Below are 23,446 nucleotides of genomic sequence, written 5' to 3'. Positions count from 1 at the left end.
TGTTGCACCTCCGGAGCCTGCTATGAAGATTATCAGTGGGGATGATAAATCCCATCTTAATGGTAGTTCTATAGGTCCTGCTGCTAACTCTACTGAGGCAAACTCACTGTCAGAACCAATTGAAAGCTTTCCATCACTATTGTTTGAGAGAGAAGCTATTCCCTCAACACCAAAGCTTGCAGCTGAAGGATCTCCTCTTCAGAGAGTCACCAAACCCCAGTCAGATGTTCTTCTGGTGGTACAGATATTATGAAGGCAGGGGCAGACACTTCAGCATCAATTATCCTACCTGCAACTCTATTTGGGAGAGAAGCTATTCTTCCAGAATCCAAGACTGCTTCTGATGAACTTGTTCTTCATAGAATGACCACACCCCAGATCTGCAGTTCTCCTAGTGTTGCCAATAATGTGGACAGTAATATCAAGGATGTCATTCCACCTGCCGAATCTTAGATTATCTAGTGGCATGAAAACATCTCAGTGGTGTAGGACATTTTCTTCTGAAACCATAGACAGGATAAAGCTGTGATAGATGGATGCTACACATGATGTCAAGAGTCAAGGAATAAATAGGCCTGGGCGATAATGCTCGACATTGCCATTATTTAGAGTGTTAAGCAGATCCTTAAATATCAGTTCAGAGGCTGGGCATGTATTTTCTGCTCTTATTGTCCTTTACCTTTTGATTTGGGATCGTTGTAGTAGAAATGGATGTAGACTTTGGTAATAATATTTTCTTGCAACCTTTTGGAGTAAATCAGTTGAAAGAAGTATATCTTAGTTATCAAATTTCCATCTTAAATTTGCTAGAAGAGGAAGGCCAAATCTGTTTCCCAAAGAAATTTTAGGGTCTTCGCCCACAAGTTTAAGAGAACAGTTTGTTTAGCCCAAAACTAGTATAGCTTCTGCTGCTATAAAACCTAAAAATCTGCTACTTTCCGTTTGTTTCTCGAGAAAACAGAGAACAGAAAATAAAAACCCTTGGAGCTCTATGCAACTGGTTTCAAAATTTATAGTACAAAATACAAGGTTGCAATAAACATGGACATAATATCTCAGTTACAGGAGCAAGTGAATCAAATAGCAGCACTTACTTTCAACACTTTTGGTACCCTTCAAAAAGATGGACTTTCAGTCAGACTCTCACAAACCTTCCCTGAACCTCCTCCAAATCCTACAGAAGATGCTGCCAATTTCTCTGAGCAGCCATAACAGATGAGTGCTGCCCTTGTCAAAGCTGCTAAACAGATTAATTTTATTAAACCCTGTTGCTTAAAGATTTAAAATTTATAGAAATCCAGAAGATTGAGTCTTTATGATCTTCTCTTCATTCCAGCATCTGTTTTTTTTCTTAATTAGGGCTGATTCAGCGTTTTAAGCAGTGATTTTTGTGGTGCAAGATGCTTGAAGGGTGGGGTTTTTTTATTTATTATTCTTCTAGTTTAGTTTGTGTAAGGACAACCCTTGATGTCTGAATTTTTGTCGACATACTCGAACTTAGGTTGTCTGTTCAGGGTTATGTTTGGAATTTGAATTGGAATTTTTTTTTTCCTCTCACTTCAGTCCTTTATTAAGTACTGTAAACAAAACTGGGAAGTGGCCAAAGATCTTATCAGTGTTATTAGATTTTGGTTGAATCATTGGGGTATAATATCGTTTACGATGAACTTTAAAGTTCCGTGTGAAGTCTAAATTTTATGGCCATATGAAATTCTTTCTGGTGTTTGTTAGTGGAGATTTGTAGTACTAGGATGCTTTCTTTTACTAAACTTAATGAAGATTCTTTTGTTTGTGGAGTGAGCACCTCAGGAACTGAAGCGAAAGCTGCCTTGTTGTGATTGCAAGAATCTCGAATAATCTATGAGTTTCTTTAAAATAAGAGTCTGACTCTTGCTTTGTCTAGCAATGTCAATTTTGCTTTTGAGCTGCAGAGATTTTGATCTCAAGTTCTCTGCTGCTGGTTTTCTGTCCATCCTGCATGCACTGTAATAACTGGGTTGCTTTGGACAGAAACTTATTTCTGGTTGTTCTTTCTATAGTTTGATGTGTTGGTTGCAGCACTTCCTCTGTCTGAGTGAGGTGAGGAGGCCAGTTGAAAATGTTAGAGAATAATTTAAATTATATCCTAAGACCTCACCTAACAGCTTAAGCTATTGGGTTGAGATGGTTTTTTAACATGGTATCAGAGTTTTGATGACCAAGCGGTCACGAGTTCGAATCTCACCATCTCTATTTATTTGATAAAAATTAAGTACAAGGTAAAGTAAGCTTGTGCAAGTTTCAAGCCCATATGGCTTTCACTTGAGGGAGTGTGTTAGAGAATAATATAAATCATATCTTAAAACCTCACCTAACAGCTTAAACTATTGGATTGAGATGGTTCTTTGACAGAAAAAGATTGCAGAACTCCAGGTTATTCTACATAAACTTCACCTGATTTACTCTTTTTACATCTAATATTATAGAATTGATGAATGATCTGTTTTTTCTGTGAACGCCAGGCTGAAGATGATGCTGTAGGCCAGGAACTGCACAGGCAACTGGAGGCAGCAGGTAAATTCGTCAACTTTTCAGCTTGTGTTTGATGTGCTGTATGTGCTTGGATACTCGGTGTACACTTGTCCTGCTTTACAGTGAATGTTATAATTACTGGGTAGTTTGAGGAGTGGCATCTTCCCCTGCAAAGCAAGGGAAGCACAGAAATCCAGATTTGGAATCCCACCCCTTGCTCCTCTAGTACCCAAAGAGGAGGATATAACATTCTCAATTCCCTGTCAAAATAAAAAACGAATTTAGTTATTTGGGAAGTGATTTAAATTATACTAATATGAAAGGAATAGGATATAACGAGTTTTGGCTGCTTTAGTTCAATACGTGCAGATATGGAAAGGAAAAGGATGTAGCAAGGTTTGGAACCACGGTCTCCATCTCATGTATGGGGACTGCTCTAGTTCGAAATGTGCAGATACAGCGACACGGTGAACATAACTGATGGAAACTAGAAACCATGGTGGAGCTTTAAAGACATAGATGGCTGCTTGCGGCTGCCTGCCATGCAATTAGATTCATACATGTTTCTATTGATTGGTCATGTTATTTGCTTTTCAAGTCCTTAAATTTGAAATGGGTTATTTTGGATCATTTACATGTCCTTGCCATATGTTTTCCTCCTTTTGTACTCATCACTAACAAACATGGTGGCTTCGACGTTGCAGAGACGGAGCTAAAACTGGTGCAAAAGTTGTGCAGTCAAGCTACTGATAATTGCTTGAACTTGAAGAAACCAGACTGAAGATTATGGTGCACACTTTTTTTCCTTCTTTCTTGTTTCCCCAAACTTTTTCATGTTAAGAAGTTTCAAGGATATCGCTCGATGTACTACGTACTCAAGGTATTAGTTGAATGTTAGGGTTCATAGTCCATGCTATATATATATATATATATATATATATATATATATATATATATATATATATATATATACACACACACACACACACACACACTTATTTCGAAATTCTAATTGATGCTTCGATTGATGCTTCGATATTTTTCATTTGCATGTATACCTCAACCCTTCAAAGTTTACTTGCCTCACTTGTGGTGTGTGGATCTGGTGTTATTATACTTCCAAGTCATGGATGAGATACAAATAATCGAGAGGAATTTCTCACTCACATTCATTGTGATTTTAATTAAATAAGATATTAATGTAATCTTTTATTTTTGTTCAAGTTAATATTAGAAAGAAAAACTACACAACCTGAGTGATCTATCCATGAACAGAAGATGAAGTGGTGACAACAGCCAGCTCACTCTTCGACAGATAAACAATGGGATGAATGTTTTCATGTTATATACAACAAAACGATAATCACACCCCCTACCATAGCCTACCATAGGGTACCCCTAGGATGTTTTAAAAAAAATCAAAAAACTGATTAAACTGAGAAAATTGAAAAAAAAATAATCAAAAAAACCGAACCATGAAAAAAAAAACTGATTAAACCGATTAAAATTTTAAAAAAACCAACCGGTTCGGTTCAGTTTCAGTTTTTTAAGTCTGAAACCGAAAAAACCGAACTGAACCCAAACCAAAAAACCGGAAAAAAAACCGAGCCAAATCAAAAAAACCGAGTCAAACTGGAAAAAAACTGAGCCAAAAAAATATTATTATTTTTATAATAATTCAAAGTTTTAATATAAAAAAATATTATTATTTGTGTTCTAAATATTATTGGAATTAAAAATAGTATTATTTGTGTTATGAATATTATTATTTTTACTATAATCAAAAGTATTAATATTAAAAATATTATTTTTTGTGTTATAAATATTATTATTTTTATAATAATCAATATTATTAATAAATAATTACTAAATTAGAAAAATTTTATTCTTAATATTGAAAAACAACTAAAGATGTGATTTGAAAGGTAAAATTAAAAATTATTATTAGTATTACTATTATCATCATTAATAAATTTTTAAAAAATATTATTACTATAAAAAAAAAATCACGTGAGAACACGTGGCGTTTGGGCACACCCCCTGCACACACATGGTGCTTGGGCTCTGCCTATGAGCTGGACACTCCCTAGTGCACACGTGACGCTTGAGCTATGTTGGGTTGGGGACAAGTGGTGCTTGGGTCATGGCTAAGGACTCAAGGGAAATGGGACTGGCGGGACTCAAGATTAATGGGTCTAGCATAAGGACTCAATTCGATTGGGTCCTTCATCAAGACTCAATGTTCATGGGTTCTAGGATTTTAAATATTATTATTTCTTTTAGAAATATTATTATTTTTATTATAATTAATATTATTAATAAAAAAAATTAATAAATTTAAAAAAAATATTATTATTTATATTATATTTTTATGGTATTTTTTATAAAAATAAAGAGTGAGCCCGTGACATAATATTATTAAACATACTCAACAATTCTAAATATTAATATAAAAATATTATAATTTGCGTTGTCAATATTATTATTTTTCTTAGAATATAAAGTATTTATCTCAAAGATATTATTATTTTTGTTATAATATTATTATTCTTATAATGCTTCAAAGTTTTAATATAAAAAAATATTATTATTTGTATTCTAAATATTCTTGTATTTAAAAATAATATTATTTGTGTTATGAATATTATTATTTTTACTATAATCAAAAGTATTAATATTAAAAATATTTTTTTATGTTATAAATAAATACATTATAACACGTAGCGCTTGGGCTCCTGTCGCAGTGCTGGAACACCCTTGTTCTTACATGGCGCTTAGGCTTCTATCTTTGTGCTGGATATATCCCTTTGCACACGTGGCACATGAGTTGTCTGTCTTGGGGCTGTGCACACCCTAGCACGCACATGAGGCTTGGGCTTGCCAAGACCCAACTATCCTTAGGCCCCGCATGCTACAAAACTTAAAATAGTTTTGGGTCATTGGTTGTGCAGGGCCCAAAATAAACTTAGGTCCTGTATATGTAGGACCCAAATAACCTTGGGTCATGCTATTGTTAGGATCCAATTTTTTAAAAAAATAAATGGTGAGCTCGCGCACGAGCCACCTAACTAGTTAATGTTAGAGAATAATATAAATTATATTCTGGGACCTCACCTAACCGTTTAAACTTTTGGGTTGAATTGGTTCTTTGACATGGTATCAGAGCTTTGATGACTAAGCGGTCACTGGTTTGAATCTTACTATCCCTATTTATTTGATAAAAAAATTAAACACAAGATAATGTGGATTTGTGCAAGTTTCAAGCCCAAAGAATTTTCACTTGAAAGGATGTGTTGAAGAATAATATAAATCATATTTTGGGACCTCACCTAACCGCTTAAGCTTTTGGGTTGAATTAGTTTTTTAACATGATATCAGAGCCTTGATGACCAAGCGGTCACGAGTTTGAATCTCACCATCCCCTGTTTATTTGATAAAAATTAAGCACAAAATAATGTGGACCTGTGTAAGTTTCAAGCTTAAAGGGATTTCATTTGAGGGGATGTGTTAGAGAATAATATAAATTATATCCTGAAACCTCACCTAACAACTTAAACTATTGGGTTGAGATAATTCTTTGACAGTTAAAACTAAACACAAACCGGATCGTTAGACCGAACAGACCTAACAGTATTGTTAAAAGAAAATTAAGAAGAAGGAGGTCTTGGTAAAGGTAAGAAAGATGAGGTTCATAATGCAACCTTAAAGTTACATTGAGGAGCAAACAAAAAAAAGAAACTCATAAAATGCGAACGTCCTTACAAGAACAAATTCCTTAATCTTTGCTTCCTCCGTCAAACAGTGCATTGTCTTCCTTTGATTTTTCAACTGGGAGTCAAATGCTCCTGATCTCACTCTCCCTTCGAACTCTTCAGTCTTTCACTGCAAAATACCCCGGCATCAAATTCTGGTAAGAAGCATTGGTTCTTGTTTTTTTCACGTTCTTTCTAATGTTACTGTAATTAAGGGCTTCTATGAGTGGACAGTACACTAATTTAATACTGCTGTTTTAAGGATTCTTTGTCCTTGCACTGTCTAGTTTACTGTCTTTGCTAGATTATTAGACCCTTTGGAGATCAAATTCAGTGGAAAGTTTTGAGCTTTATGGTTTGTTGTATTTGTAGTAGTAACAAAGGTTAGTGCTTTTTTGCTGGGTTTGCTGATTTTAGTGGGAGTTTGGGGAATTTGGTGAGATTTGGGAAACGGGTCATAATGGATTTGCATTTGAAGAATTTGTTTGGTAGATTTCAGGAGCAATTTGGTTCTGGTCCCGGGCTTGGTCCTGGATCAAGTACATGTCTAATGAAGGTAGAGGGAGTTTCTCCTAATTTCATTAAGTCTATATATAAAGGTTCTGCTGCTCTTTATAGAACTGAACCGTGGAAAAGATTGCGTCCTTGGCATCTTTTTGGTATCCGGGTAGGGAAGGATTCGGATTGGTCCGGCAAGAAACAGCCTTTTCCTTGTGTTCAGTTCATAGGAGGTGATGGTGGGGATGTTGGGTTTTATATGTTTCGATCTGAAAGTGATGCTAAGAAGATGACTGGACCGAGAGAGACAATTCGTGTTCCAAATGTTGAGCTTTTGAGGGTCTCGTATGAACCTGAGGCGTTGATGTTTCCTTCAAATAAGAGAATGATCAAGTCTTTGTCATTGGAAGCATCGGGTACTGATAGGTTTCCTGTGATTGATGTTGCACGTTGTATGTCTTCTGGTGAACTTCGGTTTAGGAATCCAACTCTTGAAGAGCTTAGGTTTGTGTATGCCTTCATGAGAGCTATTTCTCTTGTGCATCCACTACTCCAGGAAGATAAAGATGGTGCTCCAAAATGGTCAAGGATGATGTATTTTGAAACATTTATTGAGACTGTGGATGTTCAATGGCCTCCAGAAATGGCCAAGGGTCATGACCTTGTTGCAGTTACTGTCTCCCATCCTCCTGGTCAGGCATATGAGGAAAAGGCTAGCTCAACAGCTAGCTCGACACCCACCAAGTATGCTGAACCACCAAGGGAGGAGGTCTTTGTTGATGTAAGAGTAAATTCAAATGGTGTCTTGAGGCAGTGTACATTGTGCGAGAAAGAAGTTCATGGAGACCAGTCTCAATGTTGTGCGCAGTGTCGCGCTGTGGTCTACTGCAGTTCTCTGTGCCAGAAGCAGCACTGGAAGGAAACACACAAGAGCATGTGTGGTCTTTACAAGGCTATGATGGAAAGAGAAGAAGAGCTGGCAATGAAAATCTTTTTGTTCCCATGTTCAGCTGACCAGCCTTGTAAATGGCTTGAGTCACTGGGCATCCATCAAAAAGGCATGTGGAGAAGGAAGTGTGGTTGCTATGCTCACTGCCCTCTTGGTCTCCTTCCTGTCAAAGGTGGGCTTTGGGACTCATGGGGTGGGCTGGATGATGAGGAGTACCCTCGTGATTCCCCTTTTCACAACCATGTAAGAGATGGAATATCAAGCCCAATCCTTCTTTCTGGTTGGTCAGAGTACTATAATCTTCGGTCGCTGCCCTTATCAAGCCCTGTTGCTGACATTCTCTCTCACCCATTTACAGTTTATTACATATTAACTGCTCTTAATATTAGTTCGAAGAACCTGTTACTCAAAGGGAAAGAGGTGATTCTTCACTACCTTGGTCCTGAAGGGGAGTTAGATTGGATGCCTGCATTTGCAGAGATTGGCCATTTGCTGAATGGATCAGGAAATATACATATTGTAATGGTGGGACCGGAAGTTCCAACTAACTTGTCAGGCACAACTTCAGGAATAAGTAGTAGAGTGAGGGTGAATCTTGTGAGAGGTAATTATCAGGACGAAGCCACCTATCTTCCTTCTCCACATATCATTGTTGCATTGAACTGTGGGTTGGAGAGCTATTCTGCTTGGGGAGGAGCACTTGAATTGATAAAATCTAGAGGTGTTCCAGCCTTCTTCACTGAGCAGTCTGAAATTTTATGTGCGAATGCAAAGCAGGTTCTTCGCGGAGCTGGATTACACATTACACATCCAGTGACACCAAATCCTTTCCGCTCTCCAGTCAAGACTCACTGTCTTTCAAACAATCTTCCTTCATATAGTAATGGTTTTGTGCTTGGGGTGAATACATGAAGAAGGAGCCATGCTTCTGTTGTCCATGGTGGTTGTCATTTACCTGATCATATTGCAGGTGTTGTGGTGATTGAAGCAACTTGATTTAACCATTTCAAAGAACATTTTGTATATTTTTAATTGTTTCATAATGTTTATCATTTAACTGTAATAAGCTGATTATCAGCTTGGTATGCCACTGTGATCTTATTTCTTGTTGCAATCCATAGTGGGCATCGACAATTCCTGGCCAGATATGGTTTCATTCAAAGTGTGTAAACGTTCAATCATAAGAGAATTGTTTTCCACGGTAACTAAGCCTGCGAACGGTACTAAAATATCTGTGTTTTCTTCCTCTCTTCGAAGATGACTTGCTGAGTGAAAACCATTGCCTTTCTCATAGCGCTGTTGTCTACCATGTTTTATGTATGTAGACGAAAGGATGTTAGAGAATGCTGTGATTTTCCTGAAAGCTGTTATTTTCGGTAATGTTACCAGAGATTTTATAAGGATAATTTGACAGATATTACATCTTCATAACCAGAAAACAATGGAGACAATTTTATAGCTGGCGGAGATGTAGGCCCGGTGTTGTCGTAGCTGTAAGAGGTCAGTATCCGGGGTCAGTGAAATGGGGAAACTTGTAAATTTCTTTGTACAAATCTTGCATGGAAAACCTCTGTATGCGTTTGATTTGCAGTCTTGTTAGCATGTCTCTTGCTTATTAAGAGCCCTTTGGTTTGGGCTTCAAGTTCTCTGGGTTCGAAAGAACATCATTGAATGCACGCTTAATGATTGAAAATTGGTGGCATCTCATATGTTTTTCCATTAAAAAACCAAAGTCTACCTTTTACCTTTTTCCTGAACCTTCACTCTGATCTCCAATATAACTTCCTGTTCTGTATTTCCCGCTGAAATAAGTTCTTGTCCTGTATTTCCGTACATATCAGGAACTGCTTTCCAGAAGTGGTATGACGAAGAGGAAAAGCTGCAAATTATAGTGAAGAAAAAGCACTGCTGACTAGTTGAGAAACTTATTGAATAAAATTGAAGGTAAGCAAGCTATCTCAAAGTCATAGTAGAAAACGTTATGTCCAAAATACCTATTTTACAGATGTAGATGGATTCTCACAACTCCTATGTTAGAATACCTCCCCGGCTTGGACCTTGTGACATAGAGTTGACACCAACCCTAGCATTTCAAGCACCTGAAGAAGATCTTCGTGAGAGGTCCATTATTTGGAGACTTGGTAGGTATGAATGTTTCCATCCCAGTAGATTTTTCCAAAATGGTGGGATCCGTAATGGGCCAGCCAACCACATGTGAGCTACAAGTTGTCAAAACTCAAACGCACCAGAAGCTCTAATTGGTGCAAGACACAACTCTTTATTTTGTTGTATCTTGGAAAAGGGAAATACTTGTAACAACTTGACCGAAACAGTTCAGTTCTGTTCATGGACATCTAAGGCAACTATAAATTTGCTAGTTTTTGTTTTTGTTTTTTTTTTCCTTTAAATAAAAAAAAATTAGCACGATATAAGAAAGGCGTATAAAATATTTTGAAAGCTATTTAGAGACGAGTCCCGTGAGACATCAACAGCTTGCATGTCACGTGTGTTGCAAGCTTGCATGTCACGTGTGTTGCAAGCTTGCAAGCCACTCCAATGGAATTAAAACCTTGGCCTCTATTTTTCGTACTCTTTCTTTCCTTATTTCCCTTTCCATTCTCTTCCTCTGCCATCACCGTTGCCCACGCATCACTCTCTCCCCCACCACAAAATATCTACATGGCCACCATGACCCCACCCTTTTTTCTGATATGATATGACTTGTTAAATTATGTTATTATATATATATATATATATATATATATATATATATATATATATATATATATGGTGTTTTATCTGTCTTATTTTTTTCTCTGCGATAATTTCTTTTTTTTTTTAAAAAAAAAACTCATCAACTTGTTGCAACATTAACTATTAGTGGCAAAATTTGTCATTTCAGAACGAGATAGTATTAGTCTATGCAGCTAGCACCGCATAGTTTGACCATCCACCTTCCTTCTATTATAGAAGGAAACCAAACCCTCATGTAAAGTTCAGAAAGCCAATCAACTTGCAAACCTAACCTCATTGGCCCAAAAAGGCAGCAACTTGACCATTTGCTCTATAAAAAGGCTAGCACAGCCAGTGCCTCCTCTTATCAAGTCACACCCCATCAATCAAATCCTACCCCAAAGAGATCTGATAAGCAATGGAGCTGTCCATCTATCATCAACCTTCACCATGGTACTATCTCCTTGCAAACCCAGCCCTCTTCTCCTATCTCCCCACCCCTGAAAACCATGTCAACTGGTCTGAAACCCCTGAGTCACACATCTATTCTGCTGACCTCCCTGGTACTTTGGACAACTTACTTTAGCTTCTTATGATGTTTCTTTTCATTTCTTGAAGTTTCTTGCATTTCTTTCAATTGTGTTTGAATTGGAATGAGATGTTGTCTTGGTTCTTATGGCAGGTGTGAGGAAAGAAGAGATAAAACTGGAGGTAGAGGATTCAAGGTACCTCATAATTAGAACTGAGGCTATTGATGAATCAACTCAGCCTGTCAAGTCCTTCAATAGAAAATTCAGGCCTCCTGGTGGGATTGATATTGAGGGAATATCAGCAGGATTTGAAGACGGTGTCTTGACAGTTACTGTACCGAGAGCTTTTAGGAGGAGGGGATTCTTTATTGACCCAGAAGATGTGCCTGAAAGGCTACAAGTTCTTGCTAGGGCTGCTTGATTTTTTTCCATCCTTAGATGCTTAATTAGGCACTAAAACCTATTGGTTTATGATTGAATGATTGATTGCTAGCACTAGTTATTGGGATAAGCTAGGCTTGCTATTGAGATTGGAAAAAATTGTGTAAAAACATTTATCGAGTAGGAATGACGTTCTAGATGATGCTCTGGTTCTGCTTTAATCTTCTTACTGGTGATATCTTGAGTCTTGGTTTCCTCGAGCAGCACACGCTTTGATTTCACTCTAGTTTCCTTTGCTTTCTTGCTCCATTGAGAGATGATACAGTTTTACTTGTTTTGCCTCAAATTGCCGAAGTGAAAACAAAAGTCAAGGATCATGAATTTTTGTAACAGCATGACAAGTTCAACTCTTATTGGCTGTGAACATTGCAAGTTCCTAACCACCTGACCGTTTGGGAACGCTAGTTCAACCCTTTTGGTTTGGAAACATGGATTGCTCCGCGGCCTATAACAGTTGAACATGGTTGCTCCGCTGCCGCTCCAACTTCCTAAACAGGCACACAGGTTTTTTAACTGCAGCCTTGGTTCATGAATGGATTATCTAACCACCAAACTTGGCTGAAGCAGACAAACGAACCTTGTCCGTATAGCCCACCAGAGGGCATCAATTTACTGAATATGTAGACATGGTGTTAAATAGGATCACAGATATTTTTGCGGCCATAAGGAATCTGAATCTCTTGGTCCTCCAAAAAGATAATGTCATGTGCACAGCAATGGGACCATCGTGCTCAACTTTCAACAACCTTCCTTTATTCCCAGCTGCATCCACAGATAATTAATTATTGATTGTTTCCCTACCACTATTTTTTTAAAAGGTGATTCATCTATATTGAATTAGTTTCATATATTTGTAAATATGATTCAAGTTTTGATTTTGCTATGATCATAGTAAAGTTTTAATTTTGAAATAAATACAGTGAAATTTCCATAGGTATGTGTCCATCTGTACATCTATTTTTTTATAAGAAAATAATTATTGCAATTTTCCATGAATAAATCAAGATAATTAACATAGTTTTGCAACTTGTCTAGTGTGTTTGGTCAGTCGCAGCATTTCCATGGCATCCAACTATCCAAGAGGCACATGCAGGAGGACAACAATGCTGTGCTGTAACTCCACCTTGTCCTCTGCCCTAAGAGTATGAAGGGAGGAAACAAACAGAACAACTTGCTCAAGAAAAGGGGAGAAAAATCATTACAGTGAAGACAAACAGCTTCATCTCAAATCTGCACACCTCTCAGTACACTATTTACTTCATCAAATCTCAACTCAACGACGCACAGATTAGGCATGACAACCGAAAGAAAGCCTAACAACATGGCCCTGGAACTGCTCCAAAATGTTACCATTTTCCATACCTCTGAAGGGTTCAACAAGCATAAGTTGCATCTGTGTCTTAACTACTCAAGTTAGCTATTTATCAATTTCAAGAGTTCGACAGCCTCGCATAATCTTCTTTCTATGTTCTCTCTCACAGCCGCACCGCGAGGTTTCCTGCACATAGATGGGATGTATTGAAATTAGGTTCCGTTTGTTTGTTGAAAAGTAGTTTTATTTGAGAAAATAAATTTTAAAAAAATAAATTATTTTTTGATATTTAATAGTGTAATGAAAAATAAGTTGGAAAATACTTTCCAGTATTTGGTTATGTCATGAAAAATGAGCTGGAAAATAACTTATTAATGTTTTATTTTTCTCAATTTTATTAAAATAACAAGGAACAAATCTTACAGATTAAAAAGTTGAATGAGAATAAAATTGACAAAAAATATAATTTCATAAATTATCTCAAATAAAATAAATAATAATCAAAATAATAGAGATCAAATCTAGAAAATAAAAAAAATAAAAGATAAAGAGATTAAAATAATAATAATTAACATTTCATAAATTATTTTAAATAAAATAAGTAACAATCAAAAGAATGAGGACCAAATTTGATAGATAAAAAATTTCAATAAAAAATTAATAAGAGAAAAACAAATAACAATTATAAAAATGAGGACCAAAGTTAATATAAAAATTAAATTTTAAGAGATGAAATTGAAAAATAAATATTCAAAACAAAATATATGTACCAATCAAAAGTTTGAGGACCAAATTTAATATAATCAGCAAATAATATGACATTTCAAAATTTTTCACCACTTACGAAAAGTGTTTTCCGTCCAAATTTTACAGGAAAACACTTTCTTGGAAACCAAGCCAAATTTTTCTTTGATTAGAAAGTGTTTTCCGTTGACTAACTTTTCTAATGGCAAACAAACACAGGAAAGTTTGGAAAGTGGTTTCCTGGAAAGTGAATTCCAGAAAACAAACATAGTTCATGAAATAAAATTATGAATCTATATCTTATTATGAATCATGATGTCACGACCCGAATCCCGGATCCATGATCGGCACATAGGCAAGGTTCTCCTCCAAGGTTCCATACCTATGCGAACCCAAACTTACACACAAACTTATCATAACTCAATCAGAGTTCAACGCAGCATTAATAACAAAATCAACTTCATAATATAATTGAATTGTCTTAATACAAGAGTTAATATAATTTATAGTTTTGGAGTACTAACTTGACATAAAAGGAAGGTACAAATTACAACCAAAAAGCAGGTTCGGAAGGTTCAACAAAAGTAACCTGCTATCAAGCTATAAGCCTGAAAAGAATAATAATGAGAATTATATACAAATATGGCTCTAGGTTCTTATATGAAGGTTTTTCAAATAGGCCATAACAAGAAGATCAAATGGTAAAGTTCGTCAGAAAATCAAAATGCAATGAGCATGAGGCTCCGTACTGTGGGATGATCAGTCCATACAAGTTGGTGACTCCCCCGACCAACTAGGGTTCAGATATGATGTGCACAAAGACTAACACTACCCTGTTAGCATGAGTATTCTGACTGACATACTATAGGTTTATAATCATAATCTAACAAACATATTCATATCTCAAAGCTCAACTCATGTCATCAATCAAATAAGGAGCTATCAATTCAGAAGTCAATTCAAAATATATGTTGGTTCATATCAAGAATTCAGATTCAATAATTGATCATGTTTTATCATAACAAGGATAATAATCAACATATATATTATCAAGAAGCATGATTCAATTCATATTAACAAATCAAATATTTATACTATTTCTCATGCATATGGAAAATTATCCACTCACCTGACTCGAAAGCAACAAAACTCAAAGCTGATATCGAAGAAAATCCTACTGACGTCCCGCCGGTAGAATATCAGGATTATCTGAATATAAAGAAGACATATTTAAGAATGACTCAAAAGAATATATATAACCTATTTAATACACTTATCTAAGGGTGTATTCCATAACCCTAAATGTTTTTGAACTAACTAGTTATCTTTCCTAAAAACCCAACATTTAACGGTTTTCCCGAAATCTAATCCATAATAAAACAATTAATAAAATTGGTAATAATTCACTAAATAACCCTCAATTATTCATCAAACCAATCTGAAAAAGGTAATATTACAGCTAGGGACTAATCTATAATTTATCATATTCTTAAGGGTTAAATTGCAACTTTTGTCAAATTGGAGGACCAAACTAAAATTTATCATAAATCCATGAATATACTGAAATTATGTCCATAATTCATCCTCATTTCTGTCCAGATCATCTCATTATACTCCAGGGACCATTCTGGAATTTTACCAAATTTTTAGGGTCAAATTATAATTTTTGTCAAATTGGAGGACCAAATTGAAAGTGTTAAATTCTCTTATCTATACAGTAATTCTGTCCATAATTCATATGTTATTCTGTTCCGAATCTCGGAATAGGCTCCAAGGACCATTCTGCAAATTTTTCAAAGTTTGGGGACTAAACTGTAATTTTCCAAAATTGAGGGACCAAATTGAATTTTCATCATCTTCAACCTCCAACTCAGAATTCTCACTGGTTACCTACTGTTCTTGCCAAATTTCTAACTCAACATTCACCATTTACACAATTCATAACTCAAAATCATCACAATCTTCCATAATCAACTCATTAATCAATTACCCATAACAATCAACCTTATAACATTCAATTTAATTAATCAATTAAACCCAAAACATAAATTTTCAAAACCCTAACATTTATCAAAACCAAAATTAAAAGCTCAATAATACAAATTTATACATTTAACAACCTAAATCTTACCTTTAAACTTATTCCGTTCAATTCCTTTCTATTTCCCTTCTAATTTCCCTCTTTTCTCTTCTTCTTCTTCTTTCTCCCTTTCTCTCTTGCCGGTTCTCTCTCAAAATTCAGATCCCTCTTTCCTTTTTCATTTTTTTACTTCTTATTTATATTTATCATCTCTTTATTCAATTACTACTATACCCCTCATTTAATTTATTCCTACATCTAAGCATTCAAGGGCTTTCTAGCCTTTTCCTATGTCTTTATATTCAAAACATTACACATGATACAAGTGTTTTCTATAAAATCATTTTGGGATGTATTTTAACGCAAACCATATTTTAATAAAGCAGACGAGCTTGTATGAAATAAAATGTTCTAGCAACTAAAGTTCAGAAGAAATTTTCACAAGCCTAATAACCCATTTCGAGCGCTCTCCCCACTAACAAACCCGAATCTCTCTGTAACAGCTAGCTTCTTTACACACACACACATCTCGGATTAGTTCCGGTGTGGGTTTGACAATATCAATCTATATCTTATTCATTATCTGTTGGGTAAATTAACTATCTAAAAATCCCTGCTCATTCGGGCCGGCTAAGGTCGGTATCCATCCGGGTTGACATTAAATTTTCATCCCTGCTACACATGTGCTAGTGTCAGCAACTATAGAATTATGAACAGATGATTAAGAAGAACTGCATGTAAACATACAATAATTCATGAGGTCAACTGTATTCATAATAATTGAGGTCGACTATTCAGCTGGTTCAAGTTGGGACTCTGGGAGCTTGAAATGCATTTATTTGATGACATCTCATTGCCATCTATTTAAAATACTTTTCTTCAATAATTGTATTTATTTGATCATGATTACTCATAGCTATTTTTCTCCCTTATGTGGTTGTCGTCATATTTCTCAAGCCAAATATTTTTCTTTCAAGATTTTGATCTTCAAGTGGCTTTCATATTTGGCCAAAACTTCATTTGGTTGCCTCTATCCAATAAAATTTTAATTTAGAGTTTTGGTATGGTAACTCTATTCAATAAAATTTTGTCTTTCTTTATAATACTTAATCTTTCTTGTGTTATTTCTGAGTGCGTGATCTAGAATCCTAAAACTATATCCTTGGGTCGAAGGTCAACAATGAATAGCACATAAGCTTACAGAACTAGAACATGCCATAATCGCTTTTATCAAAATTCTAATTTCAATTTCTCAAATCCATAATTTACTCCACAATACTAATTAATTTTGGGAACTCTTTGGTTTAGGTGATTAAAATGGTTAATTTGATCCCAATTTAAGTAGATAATTTGATTTGATAAATTATTACAGGAAGAGTTCAGCTGTATGAAAAAACTTTCCTTTGATAAACTGATGCTAATTAATTTTTTAAGGAAGTGGATATTGGGGTCATCTCAGAATATTCCTGCTGTTGAATGTGTCAATACAAGATATGCCTGCCATATTTTAGGGGTCAAGGCTCTTCCCTAGTTAACTAGCACTAAAACTAGTGCTAGGTTATAACAAATGTACTCTCAACAAGCCCAACAGCAAAATACTTCCTAAGATTAGCTGATAAGTTGTAAATTGTTTTTCTTTGGTTTGACGTTATGTGTGGACGGATTTAATTATATGCATCGCCGGTCATTCCGATGATACTTTACTTGCTGCTTTATGTAACCTTTCAGGATTTGATAGGGATATTTTAAATTCTAATCAGCTATATGCCTTCATCAGGATTTTATGACATTTTTCTTTCATAGAACTTTCAAATACTTTAGAATTGTGTTACTGTTAGACCAGCTGCTCATTGAATATTCCACCTGCCTCATAGCAACCCTTGAAGGGTTTGCCAGTTACGAAAGATTCAAATTGATTCTTATTCTTATGTTTTGGTACTGCTCGGATAATTAAATGATATGCATGAACAACAAGAAAAATGTAAGAATGCAGATGATGTAGTTAAGAATAAGAGACAAGTTCAGAGTTCCTATAAGAAGAAGTACTACTAATTTGTTTTTGGAAAATATCTCAGGTTTAGTTACACTAGCTAGCACAGATAGTAGTAACTATGAGTCCAACAATCTTTTTCTCTATGCTTTTGTTCCTTCTCCCTCTCTACCTTCTCCTGATCGCCTGCAGGAAAAGTTCAAAAAAGCTACCACCAGGTTCTTTGGGTTTCCCCATCATTGGCCAAACTTTCAGCTTCCTAAGTGCCATGAGGAAAAATAGAGCAGAAGAATGGCTTCAGGATAAAATAAGAAAATATGGCCCCATTTCGAAAATGAGCCTTTTGGGGGCTCCAACAGTATTCGTATGCGGTCAGGCTGCAAATAAGTTCATCTACACCTGTGATGATAGCATACTTGCCAATCAGCAACCATCGTCTATAAGAAGGCTTTGCGGCGAGAGGAATATCCTAGAATTGAGTGGCCATGAGCACAAGCGTGTTAGAGGAGCTCTTGTATCGATTTTAAAGCCTGAAGTGTTGAAGCAATATGTTGGTAAGATGGATGAAGAAGTCAGAAAGCATTTCAAGATTCATTGGCATGGAAAGAAGAAGGTTTTGGTAGGTCAATTTTATCAAACGACAAAATACTTGCACTACATAAAAATGATAAGTGCTTATTACGGTAAATGTCCTAATTTTCATTGTTGACCTCTACAGGTTGAAAATCACAGGTGAAGTAATGAAAACTGTGTACTCTTGCTTTTCTTTATGTCTTATATATCTCTTATTTCTTTTTACAACGTAGGCAATGCCATTGATGAAGACTCTTACCTTCAACGTTATGAGCTCACTGATATTCGGAATAGAGCAAAGTGCAAAAAGAGAGATTCTTGTAGAGCTCTTCCAACAACTGCTGAAGGGTGTTCTTTCTGTACCAATCAATTTTCCCTTCACATGCTTCAACCGTAGCCTCCAAGCTAGAGAAAAAATCAGAACGATTGTCATGGATCTGATTCATGAAAAGAGGGCTGCAATGGAGGATCAAATCACCTCTCCTCAACAAGATCTTATCACCACACTGCTTAGTCTCAGAAATGCGGACTTTTCAGCAGCATTATCTGATGAGGAAATAGTAGATAATGCTATCCTTATAATGATAGCAGGACATGACACAACTTCCATCCTCCTCAGTTTCTTGATCAATCTTTTAGCCAATAATCCATCTGTTTATGCCAGCGTTCTTCAAGGTACGCAACTAAATTGATTCAATAAAGACCAAATAATATTGAAACAAATTCAAAGCAGTTACTAAAATTTGAGACTACAGAACAAGAGGAGATTGCCAGGAGTAAGGTCTCCGAGGACCTTTTGACATGGGATGATCTCCAAAGAATGAGATACACATGGAGAGTAGCGACGGAGTCTCTAAGGATGACGCCTCCAGTGTTTTCCTTCTTCAGGAAGGTCCTAAAAGATTTTGAATATGAAGGATACCTAATTCCCAAAGGATGGCAGGTATGGTTCAAGTCTCTGCGTGTTTCCCTTGTCATTGTAACTTACTCACCAGTGCTACAAGATAACATGTATTCTGCTAAGTTTTGACTCAGGTAATCTGGGCAGCCTGCATGACACACATGGACGAGTGTATCTTCCCAAATCCATCAGATTTTGATCCGGGACATTTTGACAAACAGGCACCAGTTCCTCCATATAGTTTCGTGGCATTCGGAGGAGGAGCTAGAATATGTCCTGGATATGAATTTACAAGACTTGAAACTCTGATAACAATACATTACCTAGTGAACAGGTTTACATGGAAGCTATGTCACCCAAACATTTCCTTTTCAAGGGATCCATTGCCCATTTTCAAGGATGGACTGGAGATAGAAATTGAGCCAAAGATCCCTACCAAAGTCAACTGAATGCAAACTCCTACATCTATTCCAATGGAAGTTAAAACAGATGCTCTATTTGATACTATTACATTACAATATAACTGTGAAATGAAATTCCTGCTAGTTGAAATAATATGGCCTCTGCAATGTTTTCTCCTTTTAGCTTCAAGAATTGAGAGAACATCAGAAAGCAAATCTTATGTTACGACCCGATTCCCGGATCCATGAACGGCACATAGGAAAGGTTCCCCTTCGAGGTTCCATACCTATGTGAACCCAAACTTATACACAAACTTCTCTTAACTCAATCAAAGTTCAACGCAGCATTAATTACAAAATCAATTTCATAATATAATTGAATTGTCTTAATACAAGAGTTAATATAATTTCATCGTTTTGGAGCACTAACTAGACATAAAGAAAAATATACAAATTACAACCAAAAGAGCAAGTTCTGAAGGTCCAACAAAAGTGACCTGCTATTAAGCTATAAGCCTGAAAAGGATAAATAATGAGAGGGTGAGTTCACCAACTCAGTGAGTAGTAACATTCAATATACATATATGAGGTAATATAACAAAGATGAATATATATACAATTATGGCTCTAGGTTCTTATAGAAAGGTTTCTCAAATAGGTCATAACAAGAAGATTATATGGTAAAACTCGTCAAAAAATCAAAATGCAATGAGCATGAGGCTCCGTACTGTGGGATGATCAGTCCACACAGGTTGGTGACTCCCCCGACCAACTAGGGTTTAGATACGATGTGCACAAAGACTAATACTACCCTGTTAGCATGGGTATTCTAACTGACATACCATAGGTTCATAATCATAATCAAACAGACATATTCATATCTCAATGCTCAACTCATGACATCAATCAAATGAGAAGCTATCAATTCAGAAGTCAATTCAAAATATATACTGGTTCATATCAAGAATTTAGATTCAACAATTGATCATGCTTTATTATAACAAGGATAATAATCAACATATATATATTATCAAGAAGCATGATCCAATTCGTATTAACAAATCAAATATTTATAATATTTCTCATGCATATGAAAAATTATCCACTCACCTAACTCGAAAGCAAACAGAAGTCAAAAGCAGACACCGAAGAAAATCTTACTAACGTCCCGCTGGTAGAATATTAGGATTATCTGAATATAAAGGAGACATATTCAAGAATGATTCAAAAGAATATGTAACCTATTTAATACACTTATCTAAGGGTATATTTCATAACCCTATATGTTTTCGAACTAACTAGTTATTTTTCCTAAAAAACCCAACATGAAACGGTTTTTTCCCGAAATCCAATCCATAATAAAAAAAAAAAATTGGTAATAATTCACTAAATAACCCTCAATTATTCATCAAACCAATCTGCAAAAGCTAATATTACAGCTAGGGACCAATCTATAATTTATCATATTTTTAAGGGTCAAATTGTAACATTTGTCAAATTGAAGGATCAAACTAAAAATATCATAAATCCATTAATATACTGAAATTCTTACCATAATTAATCCTCATTTCTGTCCATAATATCTCATTATACTCCAGGGACCATTCTGGAATTTTCCCCAATTTTTAGGGTCAAATTGGAGGACTAAATTGAAAGTGTTAAAATTTCATAACTATACAGGGATTCTGCCCATAATTCATATTTTATTCTGTTCAGAATCTCAGAATAGGCTCCAGGGACCAATCTGTAAATTTTCCAAAGTTTGGGGACTAAACTATAATTTTCCAAAATTGAGGGACCAAATTGAATTTTCATCATCTTCAACCTCAAACCCAGAATTTTCACAGATTACCTACTGTTATCCCCTGATTTCTAACACAAATTCACCATTCAAACAAAACCATAACTCAAAATCATCATTTTTATCTCCAATCTCTCAAATTCAACTTAACAGTTCATTACCCACAACAATCAACCTTATAATATTCAATTTAATTCATTAATTAAACCCAAAACATAAATTTTCAAAACCCTAACATTCATCAAAACTGAAATTAAAGCTAAAGAAAACATATTATACACATTTAAGCATAATCTTATCTTTTTTACTTATTTCTTCAACTCCTTTCTATTTCCCTTCTAATTTCCTTCTTTTCCCTTCTTCTTCTTCTTTCTCCCTTCTCTCTCACGGTTTGCTCTCTCAAATATTCATCTCGGTAGAGAATCGAAAAGGTGCATGGTAATCCGCCACCTAGAAGAAAAAAGATAGGCATCTTCGAAATAGATACTTGTTGGGACAATAATTTGTTCCAATATGAAAATTATGAAATGATTAAGATGTTTGGTATCCATGATGATTCCAAGACAAACGAACAATTAATTCATTATTTTGGTGATTTCCAACAGCAGTAAATGCAATTTTTTTTTATTATTATTATTGATCTTATACTATAACAAATGAGGACAAACCATGGTATCTTTTTCAAATACTTTTTTTATAATATGATGCACAAAATTTTTTAAAAATATTTTTAAATTAAAAATACATTAAAAATAATGTTTTTCTTCATAATTCTCCTTTTTATATATATATATATATATAATTAGTACATTAAAATTATTGAAAAATATATAAAAATATAAAATGTATAAAAATATAGCATTAATTTGATATTTTTTCAAGTAAATAATAACTTCAAAAGCACTTTAAAAAATAAAAACTACTATCACACCAAACAAGCAAGCCTTGTTATGTTGTAAACTCGCAACTTGATTACTAAAATCTAAATATATATTCTTGACAGTGATCAAAGTGACTAACCACACTGCAAAACAAAACTTGATGTTGTGGTTTTTTGCATTCTTTTTCCTTACCATTTCACATAAATATTTTCTAGCATCATAGAATTATTTTGATTTTCTAGGTTGACATTTTTTAGAAGGATTTATTGGCTCTGCCTGCAACACATTGATTTTCTACATGCTAGTTTGATTTAACTCTCCCAAATTGCTTGTTTGATTATATAAATCAGATAAATTTTAAAAACATTATGGCCTCTTCATTATGATATCGTATTTCTCAAGAGCAAATCAAAGATAAAATTATGTTTGGTAGTGGTATATAAAATAAAATAATTATTTTTTTATCTTATTTAGTTGATGGTGGACAAGATATAATGAAATATATAAAAATATATTTTAAATTACCCTGATATTAATTACTATTAAATTAACTTACATATTAAAAAATTAATTAGATATGATATTTTTTTACTTTAATTTATATTGAGTGTTGAAATTAATAACAGTATAATAACCCAGTTATAAAACCGAGATTGACTTAGTGGGTCGATCTGAGACCCGATCAACCTGGAATTTAGATCGGTCCGAGTTTTAAAAAATAGAGAAAAGGATTGGCTCAGACTATTCCGAGGCAAAACCCATTCAAAACCTAGGTAAAGAACTTGTTGACTTTTTTTAAAAAAAAATTGATCAAAACAATATTGTTTTGATCATTTTTAAAAAAATAGAGTTTAGTAGGGTTAACTCTTCTAAATTGTGATCCGAGAAAAGTCTTTCAGTCAATTTTTAAAATTATTATAATAATAATTTTATATTTATATATTTTAGTTGGATAATTTTAGGATTAAAAGTTATATACAAAAATATTTTACATATAAAAACTCTTAAGATATGTCCCATTTCTCCGTACTTTAAATAAATTTACTCTAAAATTATTTTAAAAATATATTTATTTTAATGTGTTTATCTCTATTTTTCAACCAACCATGTTTTTGTACTATTATCTCGGTCTCTTTTGTCATTAACCAAACGCTTCCTAAAGTATTTCATGAGTTCGTTGGATAGGATATTCTGTTCGCCTTCTGACAAACTGTGACGAAAACTCAGATTTGTCATTTTGGAAAGGTTCAAAAGTCCGATCCTTGTACTCTCTGATTTGTTCCATCGACAAATGCTATGCATTGATAACAAGTGAAATGGAAGAATTCTGCTGTTAAGAGACAAATCAG

The 23,446-nt window shown here is 34.7% G+C and overlaps 3 protein-coding genes, 1 long non-coding RNA gene and 1 pseudogene across 4 annotated transcripts; 4 read left to right on the top strand and 1 right to left on the bottom strand.

The window, feature by feature from the left end:
• The first annotated feature begins 1,041 nt into the window (after positions 1–1,041).
• Positions 1,042–3,292, top strand: LOC133703559 (mediator of RNA polymerase II transcription subunit 21-like; annotated as a pseudogene).
• Positions 3,293–6,241: 2,949 nt separating this feature from the next.
• Positions 6,242–8,915, top strand: LOC133703901 (uncharacterized). The gene has a single exon (XM_062128638.1). It carries the CDS (start codon positions 6,724–6,726, stop codon positions 8,620–8,622), a length of 1,899 nt encoding a protein of 632 aa, XP_061984622.1. The 5' UTR covers positions 6,242–6,723; the 3' UTR covers positions 8,623–8,915.
• A 1,746-nt stretch (positions 8,916–10,661) lies between these two features.
• Positions 10,662–11,575, top strand: LOC133702897 (15.4 kDa class V heat shock protein). Its single transcript, XM_062127228.1, has 2 exons — positions 10,662–11,006; positions 11,126–11,575. The coding sequence occupies exons 1-2, from the start codon at positions 10,862–10,864 to the stop codon at positions 11,392–11,394; spliced, it is 414 nt and encodes a 137-aa protein (XP_061983212.1). The 5' UTR covers positions 10,662–10,861; the 3' UTR covers positions 11,395–11,575.
• A 989-nt stretch (positions 11,576–12,564) lies between these two features.
• On the bottom strand, positions 12,565–15,728 carry LOC133702898 (uncharacterized). The gene is made up of 3 exons (XR_009843800.1): positions 15,602–15,728; positions 14,600–14,679; positions 12,565–12,912 (listed from the first exon to the last, which is right to left on the bottom strand). It is a non-coding gene; the product is annotated as an uncharacterized LOC133702898 (long non-coding RNA).
• Positions 15,729–17,874: 2,146 nt separating this feature from the next.
• On the top strand, positions 17,875–19,463 carry LOC133703558 (cytochrome P450 716B1-like). The gene is made up of 4 exons (XM_062128159.1): positions 17,875–18,159; positions 18,347–18,788; positions 18,869–19,056; positions 19,149–19,463. Exons 1-4 carry the CDS (start codon positions 17,875–17,877, stop codon positions 19,461–19,463), a joined length of 1,230 nt encoding a protein of 409 aa, XP_061984143.1.
• The last annotated feature ends 3,983 nt before the right edge of the window (positions 19,464–23,446 follow it).

This window comes from Populus nigra, chromosome 9 (assembly GCF_951802175.1).
Source record: "Populus nigra chromosome 9, ddPopNigr1.1, whole genome shotgun sequence".
In the NCBI taxonomy this organism is placed as follows: Eukaryota; Viridiplantae; Streptophyta; class Magnoliopsida; order Malpighiales; family Salicaceae; genus Populus; species Populus nigra.
The sequence above is the reverse complement of the archived record's forward strand: the minus strand, read 5'-3'. Positions and strand labels throughout refer to the sequence as shown.

Coding starts and splice junctions, on each gene's coding strand:
- LOC133703901 (XM_062128638.1), top strand. CDS start 6,724: ATGGATTTGCATTTGAAGAATTTGTTTGGTAGATTTCAGGAGCAATTT.
- LOC133702897 (XM_062127228.1), top strand. CDS start 10,862: ATGGAGCTGTCCATCTATCATCAACCTTCACCATGGTACTATCTCCTT. Junction 11,007..11,125: donor CTATTCTGCTGACCTCCCTG/GTACTTTGGACA, acceptor TTCTTATGGCAG/GTGTGAGGAAAGAAGAGATA.
- LOC133703558 (XM_062128159.1), top strand. CDS start 17,875: ATGAGCCTTTTGGGGGCTCCAACAGTATTCGTATGCGGTCAGGCTGCA. Junction 18,789..18,868: donor TTATGCCAGCGTTCTTCAAG/GTACGCAACTAA, acceptor TTGAGACTACAG/AACAAGAGGAGATTGCCAGG. Junction 19,057..19,148: donor TAATTCCCAAAGGATGGCAG/GTATGGTTCAAG, acceptor GTTTTGACTCAG/GTAATCTGGGCAGCCTGCAT.